At 40.5% G+C, this 22575-nt stretch overlaps 2 protein-coding genes across 4 annotated transcripts in view; one reads left to right on the top strand and one right to left on the bottom strand.

Moving 5' to 3' along the window:
* Positions 1-4309, bottom strand: part of flii (FLII actin remodeling protein) — a 60045-nt gene extending 55736 nt beyond the window's left edge. The window contains exons 1-4 of one of the 2 annotated variants that reach the window (XM_041206674.1): positions 4157-4224; positions 3410-3486; positions 1258-1368; positions 124-195 (exon numbers count right to left, since the gene is read on the bottom strand). In XM_041206674.1, the coding sequence (XP_041062608.1) occupies positions 124-195; positions 1258-1338 (153 nt within the window). In that variant the 5' untranslated portion in view covers positions 1339-1368; positions 3410-3486; positions 4157-4224. Of the gene's footprint in view, positions 1-123; positions 196-1257; positions 1369-3409; positions 3487-4156 lie in introns of both variants that reach the window. The other variant, XM_041206673.1, reaches the window with a different exon arrangement.
* Positions 4310-4522: 213 nt separating this feature from the next.
* LOC121287772 (mitochondrial dynamics protein MID51-like) lies at positions 4523-17428 on the top strand. 2 transcript variants are annotated; one of them, XM_041205686.1, is made up of 4 exons: positions 4523-4793; positions 6443-6615; positions 7027-7192; positions 15779-17428. In XM_041205686.1, exons 2-4 carry the CDS (start codon positions 6472-6474, stop codon positions 16831-16833), a joined length of 1365 nt encoding a protein of 454 aa, XP_041061620.1. In that variant the 5' UTR covers positions 4523-4793; positions 6443-6471; the 3' UTR covers positions 16834-17428. The 2 variants fall into 2 exon arrangements, with proteins under 2 accessions (XP_041061620.1, XP_041061621.1); XM_041205687.1 differs by lacking the exon at positions 4523-4793 and adding an exon at positions 5234-5631.
* Positions 17429-22575: the final 5147 nt, after the last annotated feature.

Genomic DNA, 22575 nt, shown 5'->3' with positions numbered 1-22575 from the left:
AGATATAATCCTCTCAAAATTTTTTGATTTTTTTAATGATTTTACAGCTCATTAGCAGTACAATTATTGCAATTATGGTTCCCACGGTCCTTTCTAGAATTCTCTGCTTTATTAATTACTCACCCGCAAGCATGGCAAGCTAGAGAGCTCCCCATGAAGCGTCGTCAGACTGTTGTGACTTACTGACAAGTGTTCCTGAAACAAAACCAAAAGCATTCAAGTTAGAGCAGAGTAAGTCATTTAAAATATTCTCCTATAATTTGTAATGCATACAAAAAATTAACATTGACACAGATGATGGACCGGTTCATTGCCCCTCTTACCTCTCTCCCACTCTAATTTATCTTAAAACAGGATCCCATGCTCTTAAGTCCAAATATCAAACAATAACTTTCTACCACAATAACTAATATAACCTAATTTCCTACACAGTACCGGTCGAGGACCTCACAAATGGAACAATTTCCTCATAAGGCACCAGCGATTCCTGATGCAGATGGCTCTTGGTAGGGTGTGGAGGACTGGGGGGTGCCGGGGTAGGGTGCGGGTTGAGTTCCATGGATACTAACATCTTCCTTCCTTCATATATATAACCCTTGACATGAAGTCAGAAGGCTACTAGGCCATGAGAAGCATTGCAATGAGCTTGATCCTGCTCCAACAGAAATAGTTACCAGCAGAGTAATCACTAGGTAGTAATGAGAAGCAGAAATACTGACCGATTTCCTCCCTGGTTCACCCAAGACAACTGCAGTATCCCAAAGTATTTTCTTCTCTGCTGGCTACCTTAACTTGGAACAGTAATTGCAACATTACACAGGTTGGTACTTAATTGTAACCATTTCCCTTTCGTCTGTGTTCCCAAGCAGTCTTGACCAAGCTGGAATTCACTGCTGTTCCCTCTGCTTTTATGGCAACAGATGTCAAGGGAATACTATTGGATACAAAGTTGCTCCAGCTTTATTACAGTATTTGAAGGGATCCAATGAAAACTGAATAACTTAATACACGATTCAGTTTGTCTGCCTTGTCCACTTGGTAACCACCTACTGTGACTTGATTGGAATCTGGACTCAGTGTGGGAAATGACAGGTGCACTTCACATTGCCGCTATACATGGAAAAGCATTATTGACAATGGCCCTCAAAGACGACATTGTTTGGGACTATGGCCAAAAGAAAAAACATTGATAAAGGACGCTGGTACACATTGTATTCAAATTACAAATCAAAAAGAAAATCCAACTTGATGCTTTACCAGTTTCTGAAGAGAAGCTAATTCCTCTGGTAAGTAGCAGAGTCCTGTTCGGTTCAGCTTCAGCCATCTCAAACTGGTCATGCATTTAACATGTTCTGGAAAATACCCACCCTTTGAAAGGAAGAAAACTGTTAATTAGCAGTTAAAATATACAGGCCTACAACTGGTCTTTGTAAGACATCAAAAGATTTCAGGGAGGCTTCACTGTAACAGAAATAAAGGTATTACATAATTAATCAAAAGGACAAGACTGCAATTGGTTCATTATTTATCAAAAATCTCAAAGGTGCTGTCTAAAAGAACTAATGTTTGGTTAAATAAACTGTTTAAAAATTACAAAGGAGTTATAACAAAGGAAAATTAAATATTGGAAACTGAAATATATTTTATTATTCTAGCTTTTACAACTAATGCAGGGGAAAACTATTGGGGGGGGAAGAGGTGGGGTGAGAAGGAAGATGATAGAAAATCACTAGTAAGGTGTTCAGAATCTTGTTTTCCACATTTAATATTGAAGGTTAAATGTCACAATCTTCATAATTACAGTTTTGTAATACTGCTGTGATTTTCTACATCAAAGATCATAAGGAACAAAATTGGTCAATCTCAGATTTAGGGCTAAAAACCTAACAATGAGAGAGAATTGAAGTATCAGGACAGATTTAATTTTAACTATCATGCCACTACAACAGTGTGCATATTAATTCATCTCTCACACCCTCCACAAATGTAGTGCTTCCATAGCCAGTTACCGACAAGCTCATTGCTATTCTGATTTTAAACAGAAATATGACAATTCAGCATGCTGTTCAAGTCACCACTGTAATGTAGGAAACACAGCAGCCATTTTGCATACAACATGATCCCAAACCAGCAATGAGGTAAATGACCAGCTCATTTAAATGATGTAGATTGAGATATAAATATTGGGAGGACACCAGGCAAAACTGTTTCATTTTGCAAGAAATTCCTTTATTCATCAGCATTTTTCCACATGTGAATTAAAGTGTAAAAAAAATGGCAGGAATTGACTACAATTAATAACTTGGAAATGTAAAATTTTTATTGTTACTTAAAGTACCTCCGTCTGGATAGCAGCTTAATAATCTTGAGAGAAAGGGGGATTCATAACCTATTAATATAACATTAAATTAAACAAATGTTAAATTAAACATCACCCAATTTTGACCGTGCTTCAGCCCATCTGCCACTGAAACCCTTTTTTAACCTTCCTGGCTGGTCTTCCACATTCTACCCTTCACAAACTCAAAGTCATTCAAAACTCAGTTGCCCATATCCTAACTCACAGCAAGTCCCATGTACCCATCTCCCTATATTTGCTAATATATGTTGGCTTGCGTCAAGCAACATCTTGATTTTAAAATTCTCGTTCTTGTTTTCAAGTTGTTTCATGGTCTCACCCATCTTTATGATCTCCTTCAGCTGCACGGTCTCACCTAGATCTCTGCAGTCCGCAATTTCTGGCATCTTAAGCATCTCTGATTTTAGTCACTCCACCATTAGCAGTTATTCTCAGCTGCCAAGGCACCAAGCTCTGGCATTCCCGGATTAAACCTCTCCAATTCCCTTTCCTCCTTTAAGTCGCTCCTTAAAACCAACCTCTTTGACCAAGCTTTTGGTCATCTGCCCTAATTTCTCAGTATGTGGCTCAGTGTCAAAATGTTGCTCCAAAACATCTCTGTGAAATGTCTTGGAGCATTTTACTACATCAGCTATTTACAATCTATATTAAAGACATAGGTGAATGTAACATATCCAAGTTTGCTGACAATACACAGTTTGGTGGGAAATTAAGTGGAGAGGAGGATGCTGAGGGATATATGGAGTTTTTTTTGAGTGGGCAAGAACATGGCAAGTGGAATACATGATGAAATGTGAGGTTATCCACTTTGATAAGAAAAATTAAGAAGAATATTTTTTGAATGGTGAGAGACTAGGAAATGTTTGCATTCAGGGAACCTGGATGTCCTTGTACAGAAATCGCAAAGTTAACAAAGGTACAGCACCAATTAGCATGTTACTTTTTGTTACAAAGAGATAGGAGCAGATGAATAAAGAAATCTTACTACAGTTACACAGGACATTAGTAAGGCCACACTGGGAATAGTGTGTGCAGTTTTGGTCTCCTTACCCAAGGAAGAACACACTTGTCCTAGTGGAAGCACAATTGAAGTTCACTAAACTGGCTCCTGGGATGAGGAGATTGTCCTGTGAGAAGATAGAGTAGACTAAGCCTATATTCCCTGGCGTTTAGATGAATGTGAAGCGATGCAAATGAAACATAAAATTTTTAAGGGGCTTGACAGGGTAGATGCTGAGAAAATGTTTCCCCAGATATAGATTCTAAAACACGGGGCACGCAGATTCACCATAAGGCCATTTAAGAGCTGTGAACATTTGGAATTCTCTACTCCAAAGGATGCTCAATCACTGGGTATATTCATAACAGAGATGGATAAATTTTTGAATACTAAGGAAATTAAGGGATATGGGCGTAGTGCAGGAAGGTGGAGTTGAGGGAGGAGATCGGCCGCAATTTTGTTGATTGACGGAGCAGGCTCGAAGGGCCAAATGACCTACTGCAGTTCCCATTTCTCATATTCCCACTAAAATTGAGCTACGTAAATACAAGCTGTTACTGTTACATAAACAACTAAACATAGATAACATGGGGTATTTTGAAGATATTGTACAGGCATAAGGGAATATGCTAAAATGTTTCAGAATATAAATGTTAAATTACTGAACGATCGATAGCTTAGGCTCTGGGCCTTTTCAGCCTCACTCATGTCTGAAACAACTAAACAGTAAAACCCCGATATTTAAAGGCTAACCTGGTTACTGTTCATTTGTATTCACAATAACGTAACTGACTTACTTTGAAATCGTTTCCACTTAAATCTACACCTCTGATAAAAGGCAAAACCCCAGTGGCAGCCATGTTGACGGTGACAGTTGATCGCGCGCTCCTCAACCAACCACCACTAACCCCGCCCTTCCTTCGATCCTCATCGGTGCCTGCTTGTTATCTGGGCGGGCAATTACTGATATTTCTCGTTATGATTGGTCAAATATGCTGTCAATCACAGCATGGCCATCAGGTTAGGTTACGATAAAAGCAAAAAACTGCGGATGCTGAAAATCCATTGCTTTCCCCATCTCCGGATGTGATGTAATCGCCCCGCCCGCGTACTGTTATGCGCCGTCAGTGATTGGCCAGTTTAGATGTCGGTCATGATTTGTGGGCGGGCTGCTGTATGGACCGCGTCGCTTCCAAGAAGAAATGGAACAAATTGTGGTGGGGGTAGAGGTGGAAGCTGAAGATTCTGGCACAGATGGCCAGTGACATCATGGCTTGTCGTCTTTCAGCCTTCAGGGACATGAGCGTTCAAGGAGCTGTAAACATTTAATAAAGGCCTCCCAGAGCCGGCCCGGGGGTGCAGGTTGCTGAATGATTGACAGGAGCGTGTGCCGGGCACACCTGTCAATCGTTTAATAATCAATCGTTGCAAAATGTAAGTCATAGACTTTAAAAAAAGCACAGACTTTCGAGTTGAATTATAGGATTAACTATTCTAACTATAACATTGAGTATTCTCATTTCTCAAAGAATGTTGCAGATTAACCGCGAATGTAAAATTGTTAATTCGAAAATGAAGTCGGAATATTGACTTTCGACACAATTATTTTTTAAGGAAAATATATATGTATTTGTCTTAATTGAAGCTGCAAATTTCAAGTGTTATTATTTACGAAATGATTTTTTTGGCCAGATTTAGTTTCCGCTCAGTAACATTTAGTTCTAAAATATAAACAGAAAGTGCTGGGGGGAAACTCGATAGATCTGGGAGCATCTGTGGAGAAAGAAACAGGGTTAACGTTTCGAGTCCAATATGACTCTTCGGTACTGATGCTGCCAGACCTGCTGAGCTTTTCCAGCACTTTCTGTTTATATTTCAGATCTCTAGTATTTTGCTTTTATGCTGACATTTTTTTCTAACTGATGATCATTGTTGTTTTGGTTTATGAAACGGGTTCTGCGGCTCTAAGTGTTGGAGGTGGAGAGGCGGGTGGTTTATTTCGGCGGAGTGCAGTAATGCTGGCCAGAGCCCTGTCCCACTTTGCACAATGCTGCCCATCCGTCCCTGTTGCACTGACCGACATGGCAATGTTTTACTCCAAGTCGACAGCCAGAGAGTTAATTTGCCAATCAATTTGAACATACTTGTGTCGTAGACAGGCATTCACACAAGAAAAAAATCAGCGAAGTATCGAGTGAGGAACAAACTGGTTCTGTTACTATTTTTAACGTGGCTTTAAGGCTGCTGCCATTCGGTTCACAGTGATGGAATGGTGAGAGGAAAGAATAATGCTTATGTATTGTACGATCTTTCGGCGGGACAGCTTCCTTGGGATCTTATGTGTCCGCAATTTTAATCATTTTAAACCCTTCTATCATAGCCTTTCTCAGTCTCCTTTTTTTAAGAGAGGAGTCTCGGATCGTCATCTTTCCTGATCCGTCATTTGTTTAAATTCTGGGATTAAACGTGTCCTTCTCTGTATCCCACTGATTACTGAATACTCCACTGTGTATCCCCTATTGTAATTGAATACCGCCTTTGAAAACGAAGGCTGTGTCGGCAGGGAGTTAAGGCCCTTAAACTAAAATCACCTGCTTCCGATTGCTGTCCATGTATTCCGGGTACAGTATGTGAACTCCAAAGCAGCCCCCGGACATTGTCACCTAGCATAGGGCAGTCCTTTGGAACAATTCCCGTCGAACCAACTGTAACTCTTTCGAGTACAAACCCGTTTCCATCTGTTTCAGATGAAGTTACATTGTTTCATAGTTTGCCATTGTGAGATTTGAACTTTTGATCTTGGGGCTTACAAACCCAGTACCATAACCACTTGGCTATGCACTTCCCCGGAATTCAGTGGGTTCCGAATGTCTTTGTTACGCTGAATGTATTGGCCAGGTTCCGCAAGATTTGGGCATCGTTGCAGTGCCTCCCACAATTAAATAGCCCACCAACATTCACTCGTGAAGACTCCTAGTGCTTATGGCGCCTCATGCCAGCAGATAACACTGCCTTTGGGAGTAGGAGGAACCTGAGGAAAACTATCATTTAACGTTTAAAATGTATTGTTTATGTTTTCCCAGCTTACTTTTATCAAGAGTGCTGCTACAGGATGGCCAATATTGCCCAAGGAAAAGGAAAGTGGAGGGAAAGTGGGCTGGGAGACGTCATCGACTTCCTGCTGGCGAATGCCCGGCTGGTGCTGGGTGTTGGGGGGGCTGCTGTACTTGCTATCGCCACAGTAGCCGTCAAACGGGTGAGTTGGTACCACTGACATTTTTGATTGGGCTTCCTGTTGTATTGTGACAGTGAGCCTATGCGCAGTTTACCATCAAGATATTCAATGTGCCTCAGCAGTAGTACAACTGTAACCAAAGTATATTGATGTTTTGAAAAGGGTGGATGAGCCGTAGATCATGGGGATGGGGCACAGATCACATGAATTCAGTGTCACCCGTACTGTTTAATAGGATGGGCAGTAGGGCTGCTCCATGTGTCCTTTACGATCTTGGGCAAGGGTGAATAAGCCAGAGTTCCTGTTTTTGACTACTCTACAGTCTCTCCTTCGGGATAGTTCGGATTGAGGTCTGTTAAATTATTAATGTGTGAATTTTATAACATGGAAAAATGCAAAGCAAACTTGTTGAGATCCTCTGTATTTTTGCAGATGTTTGACAAGGCCAGTGATCCACCAGACATCTCCCTGGACAAGCCAGTCACAGAGCCAGTAAAGGAAGAGTATAGCTGGATTGACACATCCCCAAAACTGCTGAACATACAGTTAAATGAATCTCTGCACAGAATGCAGAGTACCAAATCCAACCATAAACAAGGTAAAGCTATGCTCCTTAAACTGCAATTCTCTGGTGGAAGGGAGGTGGAACTGACCAAGTAAAAAAACACAATAATCATCATCGTCAGGAATTTCAATTACCCTGATATACAAACATGTATACAAGGAACGGGGGCATTCGGCCCCTTGAGCCTGCTCCACCATTTAATAAGATCATGGCTGATCTGATGATAACCTCAAATCTGCATCCTGCCGACCACCAATAACCTATCATCCCCTTGCTTGCTAAGAATCTATCCACCTCTGCCTTAAAAATATTCAAAGATTCTGCTTCCACCACCTTTTCAGGAAAAGAGTTCCAAAGACAGATGACACACAAATTTTTGCCTCACCTCTGTTTTAAATGGATGACCCCTTTTTTTAAACAATGACCCCCTAGTTCTAGATTCTCCCACAAGAGGAAACATTCTCTCCACACCTACCCTGTCAACACCCCTCAGAATCTTTTATATTTCAATCAAGCCACCTCTTACTCTTCTAAACTCCAACGGATACAAGCCTAGCCTGTCCAACCTCTCCTAATGAGACAACCTACTCATTCCAGGTATACTTCTGGTAAATGTTCTCCTACTTTTGTATTCAATTTCCCCTCACAATAAATTATAACATTCTCTTAGCTTTCCTAATTACTTGCTTACCTGCATACTAGCCTTTTGTGATTCATGCATGAGGACACCCAGATCCGTCTGCTTCTCAGAGCTCTACAATTTCTCACTATTTAGCTAATGTGCTTTTTTATTCTTCCTGCCAAAATGGACAATTTATCATTTTCCCACATTATACACCATTTGCCAGATCTTTGCCCACTCATTTAACCTGTCTATATCTTTTTATAGCCTCCTTAGGCCCTCTTCACAACCTACTTTCCTACCTATCTTTGTGTCATCAGCAAATTTGGCAACCATCCCATCCATCTTTCAAGTCATTTATATAAATTGTAAACTGTTGAGGTCCCAGCACTCATCCTTGTGGCATACCATTCGTTACATCTTACCAACCTGAAAAAATTCATTTATGCCTACTCTCTGCTTCCTGTTCGCTAGCCAATCTTTTAGCCATGCCAATGTGTTACTCCCTATACTGTAAGCTTTTATTTTCTGCAATAACCTTTGGTGTGGCACTTTATCAAATGCCTTCTGGAAATCTAAGTACAATACATCCACTGGTTCCCCCTTATCCACAACATATGTGATTCCGTCAAAGAACTCCAATAAATTAGTTAAATATGATTTTCATTTCACAAAACTACATTGACTCTGCCTGAATACCTTGAACTTATCCAAGTGCCCTTCTATAGCTTCTTTAATAATAGCTTCTAACAATTTCCCTATGACAGATGTTAAGCTAACTGGCCCAGTTAGTTTGCTTTGTGTCTCCCCTTTTTTTTTGAATAATGGAGTTACATTTGCTATCTTCCAATTTAACAGGACCTTCCCCGAATCAAGGGAGTTTCAGAAAATTAAAACCAATGCATCAACTTATGACCCTAGGATGAAGTCCATCAGGACCCAGGCACTTGTCAGCCCGCAGCTCCAACAATTTACTCGGTACCATTTATTTCCCTGGTGGTTGTAATTTTCCTGAATTCCTCCCTACCTTCCATTTCCTGATTTATAGATACTTCTGGGATCTTACTTGTATACTCTGTAATGAAGACTGATCCAAAATCCATGTTCGATTCATCTGCCATTGTCTTGTTTTCCATGATCAATTCTTCAGTCTCATTTTCTATAGGACCAATGTTCGTTTTGTTAACTCATTTTTTTAAATATTTATAGAAACTTTTACTGTCATCTGTTTTTATAGTTCTGGCTCACTTTCTCTCGTACTCTAATTTTTCCCTATTTAATAATCTTTGTCATCCTTTGCTGTTCCCTATATTCTGTCCAATCTTCTGGCCTTCCACCTATCTTTGCACAACTATATACTTTTTCAAAAACAGAATTACCTGGAAAAACTCAGCAGGTATGGCAGCATCAGCGGAGAAGAAAAGAGTTGACGTTTCGAGTCCTCGACCCTTCAACAGAACTAGATGAATCCAAGGAGAGGGGTAAAATATAAGCTGGTTTAAGGTGTGTATGTTGGGTGGTTGTAGGGACAGGCAAGTAGTGATAGGAGCAGATCATCAAAAGATGTCACAGACAAAAGAACACAGAGGTGTTAAAGTTGGTGATATTATCTAAACAAATGTGCTAATTAAGAATGGATGGTAGGGCATTCAAGGTATAGTTCTAGTGGGGGTGGGGGGAGCATAAAAGATTTAAAAATATTTAAAAATAATGGAAATAGATGGGAAAAGAAAAATCTGTATAAATTATTGGAAAAAACAAAAGGAAGGGGGGAAAAAACAGAAAGGGGGTGGGGATGGAGGAGGGAGCTCAAGACCTAAAGTTGTTGAATTCAATATTCAGTCCGGAAGGCTGTAAAGTGCCTAGTCGGAAGATGAGGTGCTGTTCCTCCAGTTTGCGTCGGGCTTCACTGGAACAATGCAGCAAGCCAAGGACAGACATATGGGCAAGAGAGCAGGGTGGAGTGTTAAAATGGCAAGCGACAGAGGGGTTTGGGTCATTCTTGCGGACAGACCGCAGGTGTTCTGCAAAGCGGTCGCCCAGTTTACGTTTGGTCTCTCCAATGGAGAGGAGACCACATTGGGAGCAGTGAATGCAGTAGACTAAGTTAGGAGAAATGCAAGTGAAATGCTGCTTCACTTGAAAGGAGTGTTTGGGCGGTGAAGAGAGAGGAAGTGAAGGGGCAGGTGTTACATCTTTTGCGTGGGCATGGGGAGTTGAGGTGAGGGTTGAGGAGTAGAGGTTGATGGAGGAGTGGACCAGGGTGTCCCGGAGGGAACGATCCCTACGGAATGCCTACAGGGGGGTGAAGGGAAGATATGTTTGGTGGTGGTATCATGCTGGAGTTGGCTGAAATGGCAGAGGATGATCCTTTGAATGCGGAGGCTGGTGAGGACAAGGGGGACCCAATCATGTTTCTGGGAGGGAGGAGAAGGCGTGAGGGTGGATGCCCTTTTTCTTTAAGTTTGATACTATCTTTCATCTTTCAAGTTAACCATGGATGGTTACTCGTTTAAATGGATCTATTCTGTGTATTCTGAAATATCCCCTTAAATGTTTGCCACTGCAGCTCTATTGACCTATCCCTTAACCTCATTTGCAAATTCACTCTAACCAGCTCTGCTCTCATGCCCTCACAATTGCCCTTATTTAAGTTTAAAAACATAGTCTCAGACTCACTCCTCTCTCCCTCAAACTGAATGTAAAATTCATTATGGTCACTGCTACTTAGGAGTGCCTTCAGTATGAGTTCATTAATCCCATCCCGACGCATAATACCAGATCTAGTATAGCCTGCTGTCTGGTTGGCTCCAGAACATGCTGTTCTAAGAAACTATCCCAGAAATATTCTGTGAATTCCTCATCTAGGCTACCTTTGCCCATTTGACTTTTCCAGTCTATATTTAGATTAAAATCTCTCATGATTATCACCGTGCCTTTCTGACAAGCTCCCATTACTTCTTTCTTTATGCTCCATCCTACCGTGTAATTACTATTAGGGGGCCTATACACGACTCCCACAAGTGACTTCTCGCCTTTACCATTTCTTATCTCTATCCAATCCGTATTCTGGTTTCCTGAACTTAGTTAATGATGGTATTAGTACAAGAGAGGGGGATGACCTAACAGAGCCACCCCTGCACCTTTTCCTCACTTCCTGTCCTTCCTAAATGTCCTGTACCCTTTAATATTTAGGTCCTGATCCTTGTCCTCCTACAGCCATGTCGCTGTAATGGCTATCAAATCATACTTATTGTTTACTGTGTGCTCTCAGTTCATCTGTTTTGTTTCAAATGCTTCATGCATTCAGATACTGAGCCTTTAGTTTTATCCTTTTTATTCTTTTTATAACCTCTGGTCTCATCTGTTGATTTACTGTTAAATTTATACTTTTACCTCTTCCTGTCACTTTTTCATTTCCTTTCTCTTTTGCCTCATCCCTACTCTTTGATTTTCCACATCTTCTCAAATTTGTACCCTTGTTCCCACTACTTAGTTTAAAACCCCCTCTACTTCCCTAGTTATGCAGCTTGCAAGGACACCGGTCCCAACGGTGCAGATCCCACTTACCCCAGTATTGGTGCCAGTGCCCCACGAACCGGAACCCACTTCTCCCACACCAGGCTTTAAGCGATGCATCTCCTTAATCAGATTTGTCCTATGCCAATTTGCACATGGCTAAGGTCATAATGTAGAGATTATGACCTTTGAGGTTCTGCTTCTTAATTTGATGCCAAGTTCCTCACACTGACCAAGCAGAACCTCCTTTGTCCTTTCTATGTTGTTGGTACCAACATGGACCACGACAACTGAGTCCTCCCACTGCAAGTTCCTCTCCAGCCCTGAATGGCATGAACCCTGGCACCAGGCAAGCAACACAGCCGATAGGACTTGTGCTCTTTGCTGCAAAGAACAATGTCAATCCCTCTGACTATACTGTCCCCTATTACCACTACATTCCTTGTAATACCCCCCCCCCGCCCAACTTGAATGGCTTTCTGTACCACAATGCAATGGCCAGTTAGCTCATCCACCCTGCAGCCCCCACACTCATCCAAACAAACTGAAAAATCCTCAAACCTGTTGGACATGTGAAAGGGCTGAGGCTCTTGCACTTCTGCCCTCTGGGTCCCCTTACCTGCCTCACTTGCTCAGTGGTCAGGGACAGGAAGGTGTGACTGCAAATTGGAAGACTCTATCCTAAGAGGTATGACTGCCTCCTGGATCAAAGTGTCTAGGTGAATCCCCCTCCCCTCCTGCCCTCTCTGATATACTGCAGTGTCTGCAGCTGAGCCTTCAGCTTAATAACTCGGAGCCAAAGCTCCTGCAGCTGCAAAAACTTACTGCAAGTGTGTTTGTCCTGGATCACACATCCTACAATCACAGCACATCACCTGGCCTGCCATCTCCAATATGTTAATTAATAATTGATAATTATAATTAATAAATCCTACATCCCAATAGGTTCTGACACCCCAGTAAACTTAACAAGACTGATAAAATTAATAGTACCAGTTATTGGTTTACCTGCTCCTGCTGCAAAGTGGAAATCAAATACTGGTGGGTGAAAAAGAGTAGAAGAAAACAAGCACCTCCTCTCTGCCTTTCACTGAACTTCCCCCTCAGCGCACTTCTTGCAGTAAAGCTTACCTATAGCACCTCTTTCCCCCCTGTGCACTGAATTCCCACTTTGAACCAAATTCCCCAATATACTCACTCAGTCTTGGTCTCTCTCAGGCCAAAGTCTCCTCTCATGGACTGTGTGCCTCTTACTGACCATGCACTTTAAAAGTCCCTTTCTTATACAGAGCTATGATGATTCACTCTCTAGCTTGCTTTCTTCTATAGTGATCAAGGCAAGGGCTTTCAGTTGTTAGTTTAACTAGTTGCCAGTTCTGATGAAGAGTCATGCGGGCTCGAAACGTTATCTGTATTCCTCGCTGCAGATGCTTTCAGACCTGCTGAGTTTTTCCAGCTATTTTTATTTTTGTGCCAGTTTAACTAGGTTGTGTAACTTACTTAAAGGCTGCTAGTTCTAGGTCAGAAACCAACACTTACTCAAAAATTGAACTTGAAAAAGATTGAGCAGTTAAATTCCCACTTTGAACCAAATACCCAAATATACTCAGAAGAGGGAGAAGAAAATGGAGTTCCCACAATGCGTACAGGACCATTTTCTAACCCAATAAGTAAAACGATTTTTCCAGCATTTTCTATTTTTATTTCAGATTTCCAGCATCTGCAGTATTCTGCTTTTCATTGTAAAAAGCCAAACAAGGGAAGGTTTGTTATTGGATGCAGTGACAGGGAATGAACCAGAGCAGATAAGAAATGTAGGGGAATATCTATACAATATTGACCTTGGGGCATAAATATGACAAACAAGCAAATGAAAAAATTGGAGTAAAGCTGATTTTGAGGGATTAAGAGTAGAACTTGGGAAAAGAAAATGGGCAACAATATTGGCAAACAACAATGAAGGGAAACATTTAAAATGTTGTTCAACAGAGTGCAGAAAAAATAGATTCTGCTAAAAGGAAAGAACAAACTCAACACTATTGGGACTCCCTGGATGAATAAACATATAAGGGAACAATTGAGGGTTAGGAAAGAGATATACATTAAGGATATAGACAGCAGAGAAGTGGATGATAGCAGAATACGAAGAGATTGAGAGATAAAACAATTAGAAAGGCAAAGGGGAATTATGCAATTAAATTGTCAAAGAACTTAAAACAAAATAGTAAAATATTTTACAGGTATATCAATAAAAAATGAAGACTGTCATGGGAATAGGACCATTAAAGGGATAGCTAGAATAATACCTAATGTAACGATACAAAGATGGCAAACATATTTAACAATTATTTTGCCTTGGTATCGACTGGGAGATAGAACAGGTAGACATGACACAAAGTTAAAATGAGCAATGAGGTAAACACTTAAAATAAAAAAAGCAGATGCATTGAATAAACTAAACAAACTCAGGATAAAACCCCTGGTCCTGATGGATTGCATCCACATATTTTAAAAGAATCTAGGGAAGACATAGCAGAGGCATTGCTACCCATATTTAATAATTTATTAGAAAAAAAGTGTAGTGGCAGAGGACTGGTGGATGATTAATATAATTCTTTTATTTAAGAAAGGGGAACAGAGCTTAACATTGGGATTAGGAAAAATAATGGAGAAAGTAGAACATCAACTAGAAATTAGAAATATAATGAATAGCCAGCATGGATTTCAAATGGGAAAATCTCGCTTGGCCAACCTTTATTGATTTTTTTTTGAGGTGGTAACAGAGTAGACAAAGGTAATGCAGTAAAGGTAATTTATCTGGATTTTCCAAAGGCATTCGATAAGGTGCCCCATAATAAATTAATGAATAAAGCCAGAGGATGTGGAGTCAGGGAAAGTGGAATGCTAACTTGCTTCAAGACAGAAAGCTGAGATTGAAAGTAAAGGATCGTTAGAGTGGCAGAAGGTGGGACATGGTGTTACGCAAGGATTGGTGCTGGGACCAATGCTATTCACAACTTACATTAACGATTTGGACTTTGGAATCAAAAACACGATTTCTAAATTTGCAGATTTCCCCCAATTTGGTGTGGTGAGGGAGGGGGTAGGGATGGTCAATACTGAGGAGGATTCCAACAAACTACATGAGGATATTAATAAACATACTGAATGTGCAGATGAAATTCAAAACAGCTAAATTGAGGCAGTACATTTCAGTAAGAAGAATAGATTTCACTTATTACTTGGAATGCGCATGCCTAGACAACGTGGAGGAGCAAAGGGATCCAAGTACAAATGCACCAGTCACTAAAAGTTGCACCACAAGTTAACAAGGCCAGAAAAAAAAGGCAAGCCAAACGCTAGACTTGATTTCTCGAGGGATAAAATTGAAAAATAGGAAAGTTGTGCTAAATGTGCATTGAACCTTAGACTACTTTAAGAGTACTGCTTGCAGTTCTGATTGTCTCTACATCTTTTTTGTAATATGTCACTGGAGTGGGTGCAGAAATGTTTACAAGAACAATACCAGAAATGTGTAGGTATACATTATCAGGAAAAGACTGGCAGGATGGGTCTCTTTTCTCTTAGACCTAATTGAGGTATTTAAACTTATGAAAGGTTTTGACAGAGTGGATACAGAATGATTCCTCCTGTGGGGAAAAGCAAAACTAGAGGCCAATGTAAGGTAGTCACCAAGAAATCCAACAGGGTATTCAGAAGAAACTTCTTTACCCAGAGTGTGGTGAGAATGTGGAACTTGCTATCACAGGGAGTGGTTGAAATGAATAGTATAAACCTTTGTAAGGGGTTGCTAGACCAGTGTATGAGAGAGAAGGTAGAGGGTTACAATTTTAGATTTAGATAAGCAAAGATGGGAGAAAGCTCAAGTTGACCATAAACACCACCGACATGGCCTGGTTTAGCCAAATGACCTGTTTCTGTGCCATATATCCCATATATGTCCCATGTATTTATGTAATCTCCAGGCAGAAGATCAGTCTCATCATAATCCCTAACCTCAGGGACTGTACTCTAACAATTACTTCACTCATTGAGCATTGAAACTGTTCTTTAGAAATCAGATCAATTGCAATAAACCCTTGGAACGTTTGACAAAAGCTCTGTGGATAAAGACACTGAGGAATGGCACTGAACCATATTTAAACCAAGAAATCCCAGGTTTGATCCACTGAACTAAAAATTTCACTCCTTGGCAGAAATGGCATTTCCCAGATCTGTGTAGCCCAAGTATTTGGGAAGCTTAGAGGGTTCTTTACCCTGTACCTGCTCTGGGAGTGTTTGATGGGACAATTGAGAGGGAGCTTTATTCTGTATCTAACCTTGTTCTGTACCCACCCTTGGACGTATAAGTTATGTTTGAGAAATGACGTTCCTCATCTTGATGAGTATAAAATTCACAAATTGAATTTTTTAATGTTCCAGTTAACTCGTAGGAACGCTTTGATTGTATTTTCTAGGGAATTGCCAAGATAATTTATTGGAGAACATGAAACCTGACAGCAGTAAAGCTGACCACTGTGTCAGTCTGCAGGAGAAGCTTCTAGCCTATTACACACATCGATCCATTCCTCCCGCAGAGCTTAGCAGAGCCAAGCAGTGCGCAATGAACATTTGCATGGAGCTGCAGAAATTTCTTCATAGTAAACATCCAAGCATGCCCCTGGAAGAAATGCATCTCAGCGGTAGTCTGTACAACGATCTCCAAATGGTGGCCCCTGACCACGTTTGCCTGATGCTGCCACTACTACTCGAGGACAACCTGTGGACCCTCATTTCAGGGGAAGAAACCATATTGAACATCCCAGATCTGTGGATGGTACGGAGGGATAACATGGAATATTTTCCCCGAGGCATCAGTTATTGGGATCGATTTATTGTGGGAAGATACCTGTCACCAAAATTAATCGTAGAGTTGTTCCATAAGATGGTGCTGGAGAGTATGAACTGGCTAGCGATCGGTACTTTACTGGATTGCATCATTCGACCAGAGGTTTCTGCTGAGGTCTTGCAGTTGAAAGTTCAACACAATGGGGAGGAACTCCTGGGCATTGATATACTGCCCATGATTGAAATGGAAGATACCGTACTCCTCTCCAGGCCACAAATAAGAGGCAATTATGTAAACATATGGCAGCAGAGTTTCTGGGCTGCTGAGACCAGCAGGCTACGATCCTTGGACAGTACTGACCTGGGCTTCAGATTCTGCTGCTTGAAGGTACTGAAAGCTGTCTCCAGGGACCAGCCATCTCTGCGGAAGCTGACCAGCAGCCAGCTAATCAATGTTATCCTGCACCTGAGCCAAGTGGAAAAAGACTGGACCAAGGAAGCACTGGCTGAGCGGGCCCTTCACGTACTCCAGCAGCTTGTTGGCTACTTGGAAGCGGGCTGCCTGCCAGCCTACTTTAACAACAAGGTGAATCTATTGTCTAATCTGTCAGAGGAAGAAGTCGATGAAATTGGTTACACCCTCTACTGCGCTGTGTCACATTTGGACATTCTGTTTAATCAGTGACAAGAACCACAATGTAATGTCATTTCTTGTACGCTAACTTTAAATCATTTTTTTTAAATAATCTACAATATTGGAACTCATCTTTAAATTTTAGGTGATTGCTTTAAAAGAAACACTACAATTATCAAGTATTAACAACTGCTCTTCTACGACCCAAAGTCTGCACTTTATCAATGAGCTGAGTGTATGTCAGTCGGTTGTCTACAAGGGGAGATACTCCTCTGAAGCTGATCCTGTCCTTACAGGATTATGTGGGTCATTGGACAGCAATCCACTGGCACTGAGGCCAATTATTGATTAGCTGACTCAGTATAGGCCTAGGGATCCACTCTAGGATCCTGCTCTGGATATTTTTAATATATAAAGGCTTCACATTCACCTGATAAAGCCATCTCAAAGTTCTTAGATATTGCTTCAGTGCAAACTAAACAGAAATAAAGCACAAGTAAATGATCAGAACTGATGCAGATCTCTCGGGAGCTAATCATGTACCCTGGATCAGTGACTGGTCAGATTTTGAGGTGCTCCCCTTTCAGGTCTTGACTAGCTGAAAACCATCCATGATTAATGTCCTATATTAAAAAGTGTTTACTGATGTGTAGTGTTTTCTGTCCATTCCTTTTGCACCTCCCTTTCCTTTGGCTCATTCTTGGCCCTACCCCCCAGTGCCATGGTAGGCAATTTAACTATGGAGGCATTACCGACTCATCCATTCTGTAGCCAGTCGTGAGCTCTCAAGATCATGAACTCTCAAGATCATGAACCCAGGCTAGAACACTTTTTTGACAGCTGCCTACAGGTTGGAATGCAGCAACACAGTAACCTTCTCCAAAGTAGCAATGAAATATGAGGGATAACTTTTAAAACTATTGCCATGTCCTGCTGTTTAAGTTTGAAGATAAAATACATAACTGAACAGAAGCTGTTACTGTAACTTCTGGGAGTACAATTACACAAATTGGGAAAGGTTGTTTATTTGTGCTGCAACACTAGGGGGAGCAATTCCTGCACATGCACAAGTGCTAAGTCAAATCCCATCAGTCTGTGATTAAGGTGAGATGCTTTAATGTGCAGCTCAGCTTTGTTGCTGAATTATGCATTTTTGTGCAAGATGGTGTCTTCTAACTTTCCCCTTTATAGGTCTAATTCAGCAACAAAGAGCTGCACTTAAAAGCATATCTCACTTTAGACAATCAAACTCTGGTAGATTGAGATCGACACTGCATCTGCACAATTGATATATCTATCTTCAGTCTTGGATTAAAAAAAATAACAAATCACCCAATGTGGGGCTCAAAACCATGGTCCTGGGATTAAGATTCCCATTAAATACCAACTAATTTAGTCAGACTGTATAGGAACTTGTTCCACGAAGCCTTTCCAACACAGCCCCTAAGAAATGAATGTAACTGAAGAATTATATAATGAAGTCTAATTTGTACATTTTAGAATTTGTGGTGTTAAATAGAAATTTTAATTGCAAACAGTTTTTGCTTTAGCAAAATAAAGCGAAATACTTCTAGAGGAAGATTGTTGCTTATAACTAAATTACAGTAATCTAAAAAGTAATGGAGAAAATCAACAAGCTCCAGTTCAATTTTAAACAAGGAGAAACTATTTATACTAAGCATTATTTTCAGATTCGCACAGGAGAAATTTCACTGGCGAAATTACCCTCCATTGCAAGGTAACAGTAGTGCATGCAAGCTCGGTACCAGCTGTTGCATTTCCCACATTATGAACAGTGCCAACACTTAATAATCTACTTAATTGGCTATAAAGCACTTTAGGACTTTAAGGTTGTGAAAGGCACAATATGAATAGTTCTTGCCCTTCACTTTTATCACTGTCTTGACAACTGAAGTTTGAGTTTTATGTAGTGCAGAATCCATCAGTTGAGTGTAGGATAACTTGGTGGGGCCTCTTTAATGCTGCAGAATGCAGTTCTGTGGGTTAGGCCTATATTAAAACCACAACGAAGTAAAGCTTGAATTCACCAATGATTACGCCCTAGTTATTTTATAAATGATTGCTCATCTATTTCAATCTGACATGTCTACTCTTAGACCTTTCACCAACCTCAGTCTACTTTTTAAATGTTTAATCAGCTGAACTGAGTCACTTTTATTGACAGTGTGATCCAAGCATTTTACTGGTGTTTTTGAGATTTTAGTCCACACTGTTATTTTTTCTGTTAGACCCCAAGGCCACATTATTAATGCTATAATAGGTGCAGTTGATGTCATCTAACAATGAATTCAACAGACAGGCTGCAGCTACTGGTTTTATTTATCACCAGAAAATCAGCTATTTACAGTCAGCATGACAATCTTTAAAATTGGCTGTTTGATTGCAGGTGGGATGCAATTTCAGCTAGATATATTAATGGTATTATTGTTCCAAAGGGGTTAATTTCCTCACCCATGTAGAGTTCTTACTCGGTGCTTAGAGACCATCACCATGTGATATTTCCACCGTGTAATATCTCTTTCTACTTGTGGTATTTTGTATGTAAATCAAAATTTTAAAACTTTAAACACATACAATTAAGTCTCATCATTTAAATTTTTCCAATAATGAGGAGCCAGACAGTGTTTCCTAATCCTGCTCACTAACCAGGGCCTCTGTTGTAAACAAAAACAGAATTACCTGGAAAAACTCAGCAGGTCTGGCAGCATCGGCGGAGAAGAAAAGAGTTGACGTTTCGAGTCCTCATGACCCTTCGACAGAACTTGAGTTCGAGTCCAAGAAAGAGTTGAAATATAAGCTGGTTTAAGGTGTGTGTGTGGGGGGTGGAGAGATAGAGAGAGAGAGAGAGAGGTGGAGGGGGGGGTATGGTTGTAGGACAAACAAGCAGTGATAGAAGCAGATCATCAAAAGATGTCAACGACAATAGTACAATAGAACACATAGGTGTTAAAGTTAAAGTTGGTGATATCTAAACGAATGTGCTAATTAAGAATGGATGGTAGGGCACTCAAGGTATAGCTCTAGTGGGTTTTTTTTTTAAATACTGGAAATAGGTGGGAAAAGGAAAATCTTTATAATTTATTGGTTTCACTCCCCTGCTCTTTCCACCTGGCCCTGCAATGTTTTTTTCTCATTTATCCAGTTTCCATTTGAAAATTATTGAATCTGTTCTTCCACCCCACACCCCATTCAGGCATCACTTTCCAGATCATAACTTGCTGTGTTTTTTTTTAAAAAAAAATTCTCATCAAACTTCTGATTCTGTTTCTGAAACCTAATTGTAAACTGCTTGTATGGGCATTAGGTTTCAGAAACAGAATCAGAAGTTTGATGAGAATGTTTTTTTTAAAAAAAACACAGCAAGTTATGATCTGGAAAGTGATGCCTGAATGGGGTGTGGGGTGGAAGAACAGATTCAATAATTTTCAAATGGAAACTGGATAAATGAGAAAAAAACATTGCAGGGCCAGGTGGAAAGAGCAGGGGAGTGAAACTAATTTAATAGCTTTTACTAAAGAGCTGGCACAGGTATATTGGCCAAAAGTCCTGTACTGTATGATATCCTCCAGTCAAGAAATTTGCTAGGCTTCACTGTCCAGGTTCTTATAGGACCTGGTACTCGAGAGTTTGCAGTACTCACACATCAGCCTGTGTACTTTGAGATGGGAGAAAACTAACAATTCAGAGGGAATTTTAGCTCCATCCTTTCTTTTAATCACAATGAGTGCTGGTGATGGTATTGAGGACAGCAGGTTTGAGATGTATGGAAGTCAAATTATAAACAGACACAGACATTAGATTGAGGTAATTCAACATCGCATTGATAGAGCATGCTTCTAGAGCATAGTGATTATGTTGCTGGGCTAGTAATCTACAGGCTGACTAATGATCCAGAGACATGAGTTCAAATCAAAATATCTGGGGAATTTAATGGTTCAGTTAATTAAATAAATCTGGGGAAAAAGCTGCTATCAGTAAGACCATGATTATCATAAAAGTCAATCAGTTTTACTAATGCACTTTAGTGAAGGAAATTTGTTGTTACCTGGTCTTCCCCATGTGACTCCAGACTCATCATTGTGGCTGACTCTAAGCTACCCTCTGAATAGGCCTAGCAAGCCACTCAGTTGTACTAAATCATGACCATAAAGTCTAATCAGCATCAAAATTATTGTAGAGGTTCAAGAAGGCATCTCACCACCAACTTCTCAAGGACAATTAAAGATCGGCAATAAATACAGGCTTTGCCAGTGATTCCCACATCCCAGGACTGAATTAAAAAGCCCTGCTCATAAATTTCACAATTCTACTCTGTCTCATCCACAGGATATTTATTCTTCCCCATGCATCAAGTTTTGCCTTTCTAAAGGTGTTACCTTCATGGGAGGGTACGGTTCTGCGACTGGTACTTTAACCAATTTACCATTGCTTACTCAAGTTGAGAAAGTGAGAGTAGAACTTAACCACTGAGGTATCACAGCCCAATTATCTCATTTCCCACCATGACTCAGCCACTTCCCAACAGCAGTAACTAGAAATTGGCCAAGTGCAGGTTCTACACAGCAGTTCAGGGCTAAGTGTTCCAATATGTCCTAATGGTGACAACATGACTGACACCAATAAGCTAGAATAGATCAGCGAGGGTGATTTTTGCATTTGAAACTATTGCTGTTACTTCTGTTAGGGAGCAGGAAGGGGAGGATGTGGCCTTCCAGGTTAGATCATAAATATTTTCTTACTTTACAAATAAGGTGTTTTACTCCAGTGCAGAAGCAGATAACAGTTTGTTTGACCAGATGGAGGAAGGTGTTTCTTTGAACTAACAGTAGGACTGCACTATAGCCACAGGAAAATTTTAAAATGCCCATTATTATGTAACAAAGCAAGCACACTTCATACAGTAACATCCCCTGGACAAAGTGAGTGACCACACATTTATCATTATAATCTGGATTTAAAGACACATAGTTCCATCATAGCAGCATAATATACACATTACATAACAGCTGTCCTTCCTCATAAAACAACATCTTGTAAATTAACCAGGAGATCTGTGCTAGTAGATTGAAAACATGTGTCCAATACAATGTAATTATTCTTTAGATAGTTTGCAAAGGACAGAACGGTCACAGAAAATTTACACAAATGGACACAGGGAGGAACTAGCATGCATTGAATGCACAGAAAACAATGATTTAAGTTTCCCTTTTAAAAAAGGGACACTTCTATTAAATTTATTTTTGATTGGCGTCAGGTTGCTTAAATGTCTTGTAATTGGTAATTACCAGTGACAAATAGTGGCTGCTGTGCAGAATGTTAAATTGCACAACCAATAATAATCATTCATCAATAAACTGTAATTGATACAAGTCTATTTTTGGCCTCCAGTGCAAATTATTTTAAATTTGTTCTTGGGATGTTGATGTCGCTAGCAAGGCTGGCATTTATTGTCCACCCTTATTCGCCTTTTAAGGTAGTGGTGGTGAATCTTCTCCTTGACCCACTACAGTCCATGTGGCGATGGTGCTCCCAGTTTGGTGTTAGGGAGAGAATTCCAGGATAGGTGACCTATTCAAGGAAGGGTGATATACGTCTGTCAGGATTGTGTTTCCAGGACATTGCTCATCCTTTTCATTGGTAGAGGTTTTAGGGTAGTGAGGTGATATTGAACTTGCCTGCCCTGGCTGTACCTGACAACAATATTGGGGCAAGACTCTAAGGAGTTCAGTTAACTGATCAGCCTCAGCATAAACTGGGATAATCTAACTTTGG

The sequence above is a fragment of the Carcharodon carcharias genome, chromosome 15 (assembly GCF_017639515.1).
Source record: "Carcharodon carcharias isolate sCarCar2 chromosome 15, sCarCar2.pri, whole genome shotgun sequence".
NCBI classification, from domain to species: domain Eukaryota; kingdom Metazoa; phylum Chordata; class Chondrichthyes; order Lamniformes; family Lamnidae; genus Carcharodon; species Carcharodon carcharias.
The sequence above is the reverse complement of the archived record's forward strand: the minus strand, read 5'-3'. Positions and strand labels throughout refer to the sequence as shown.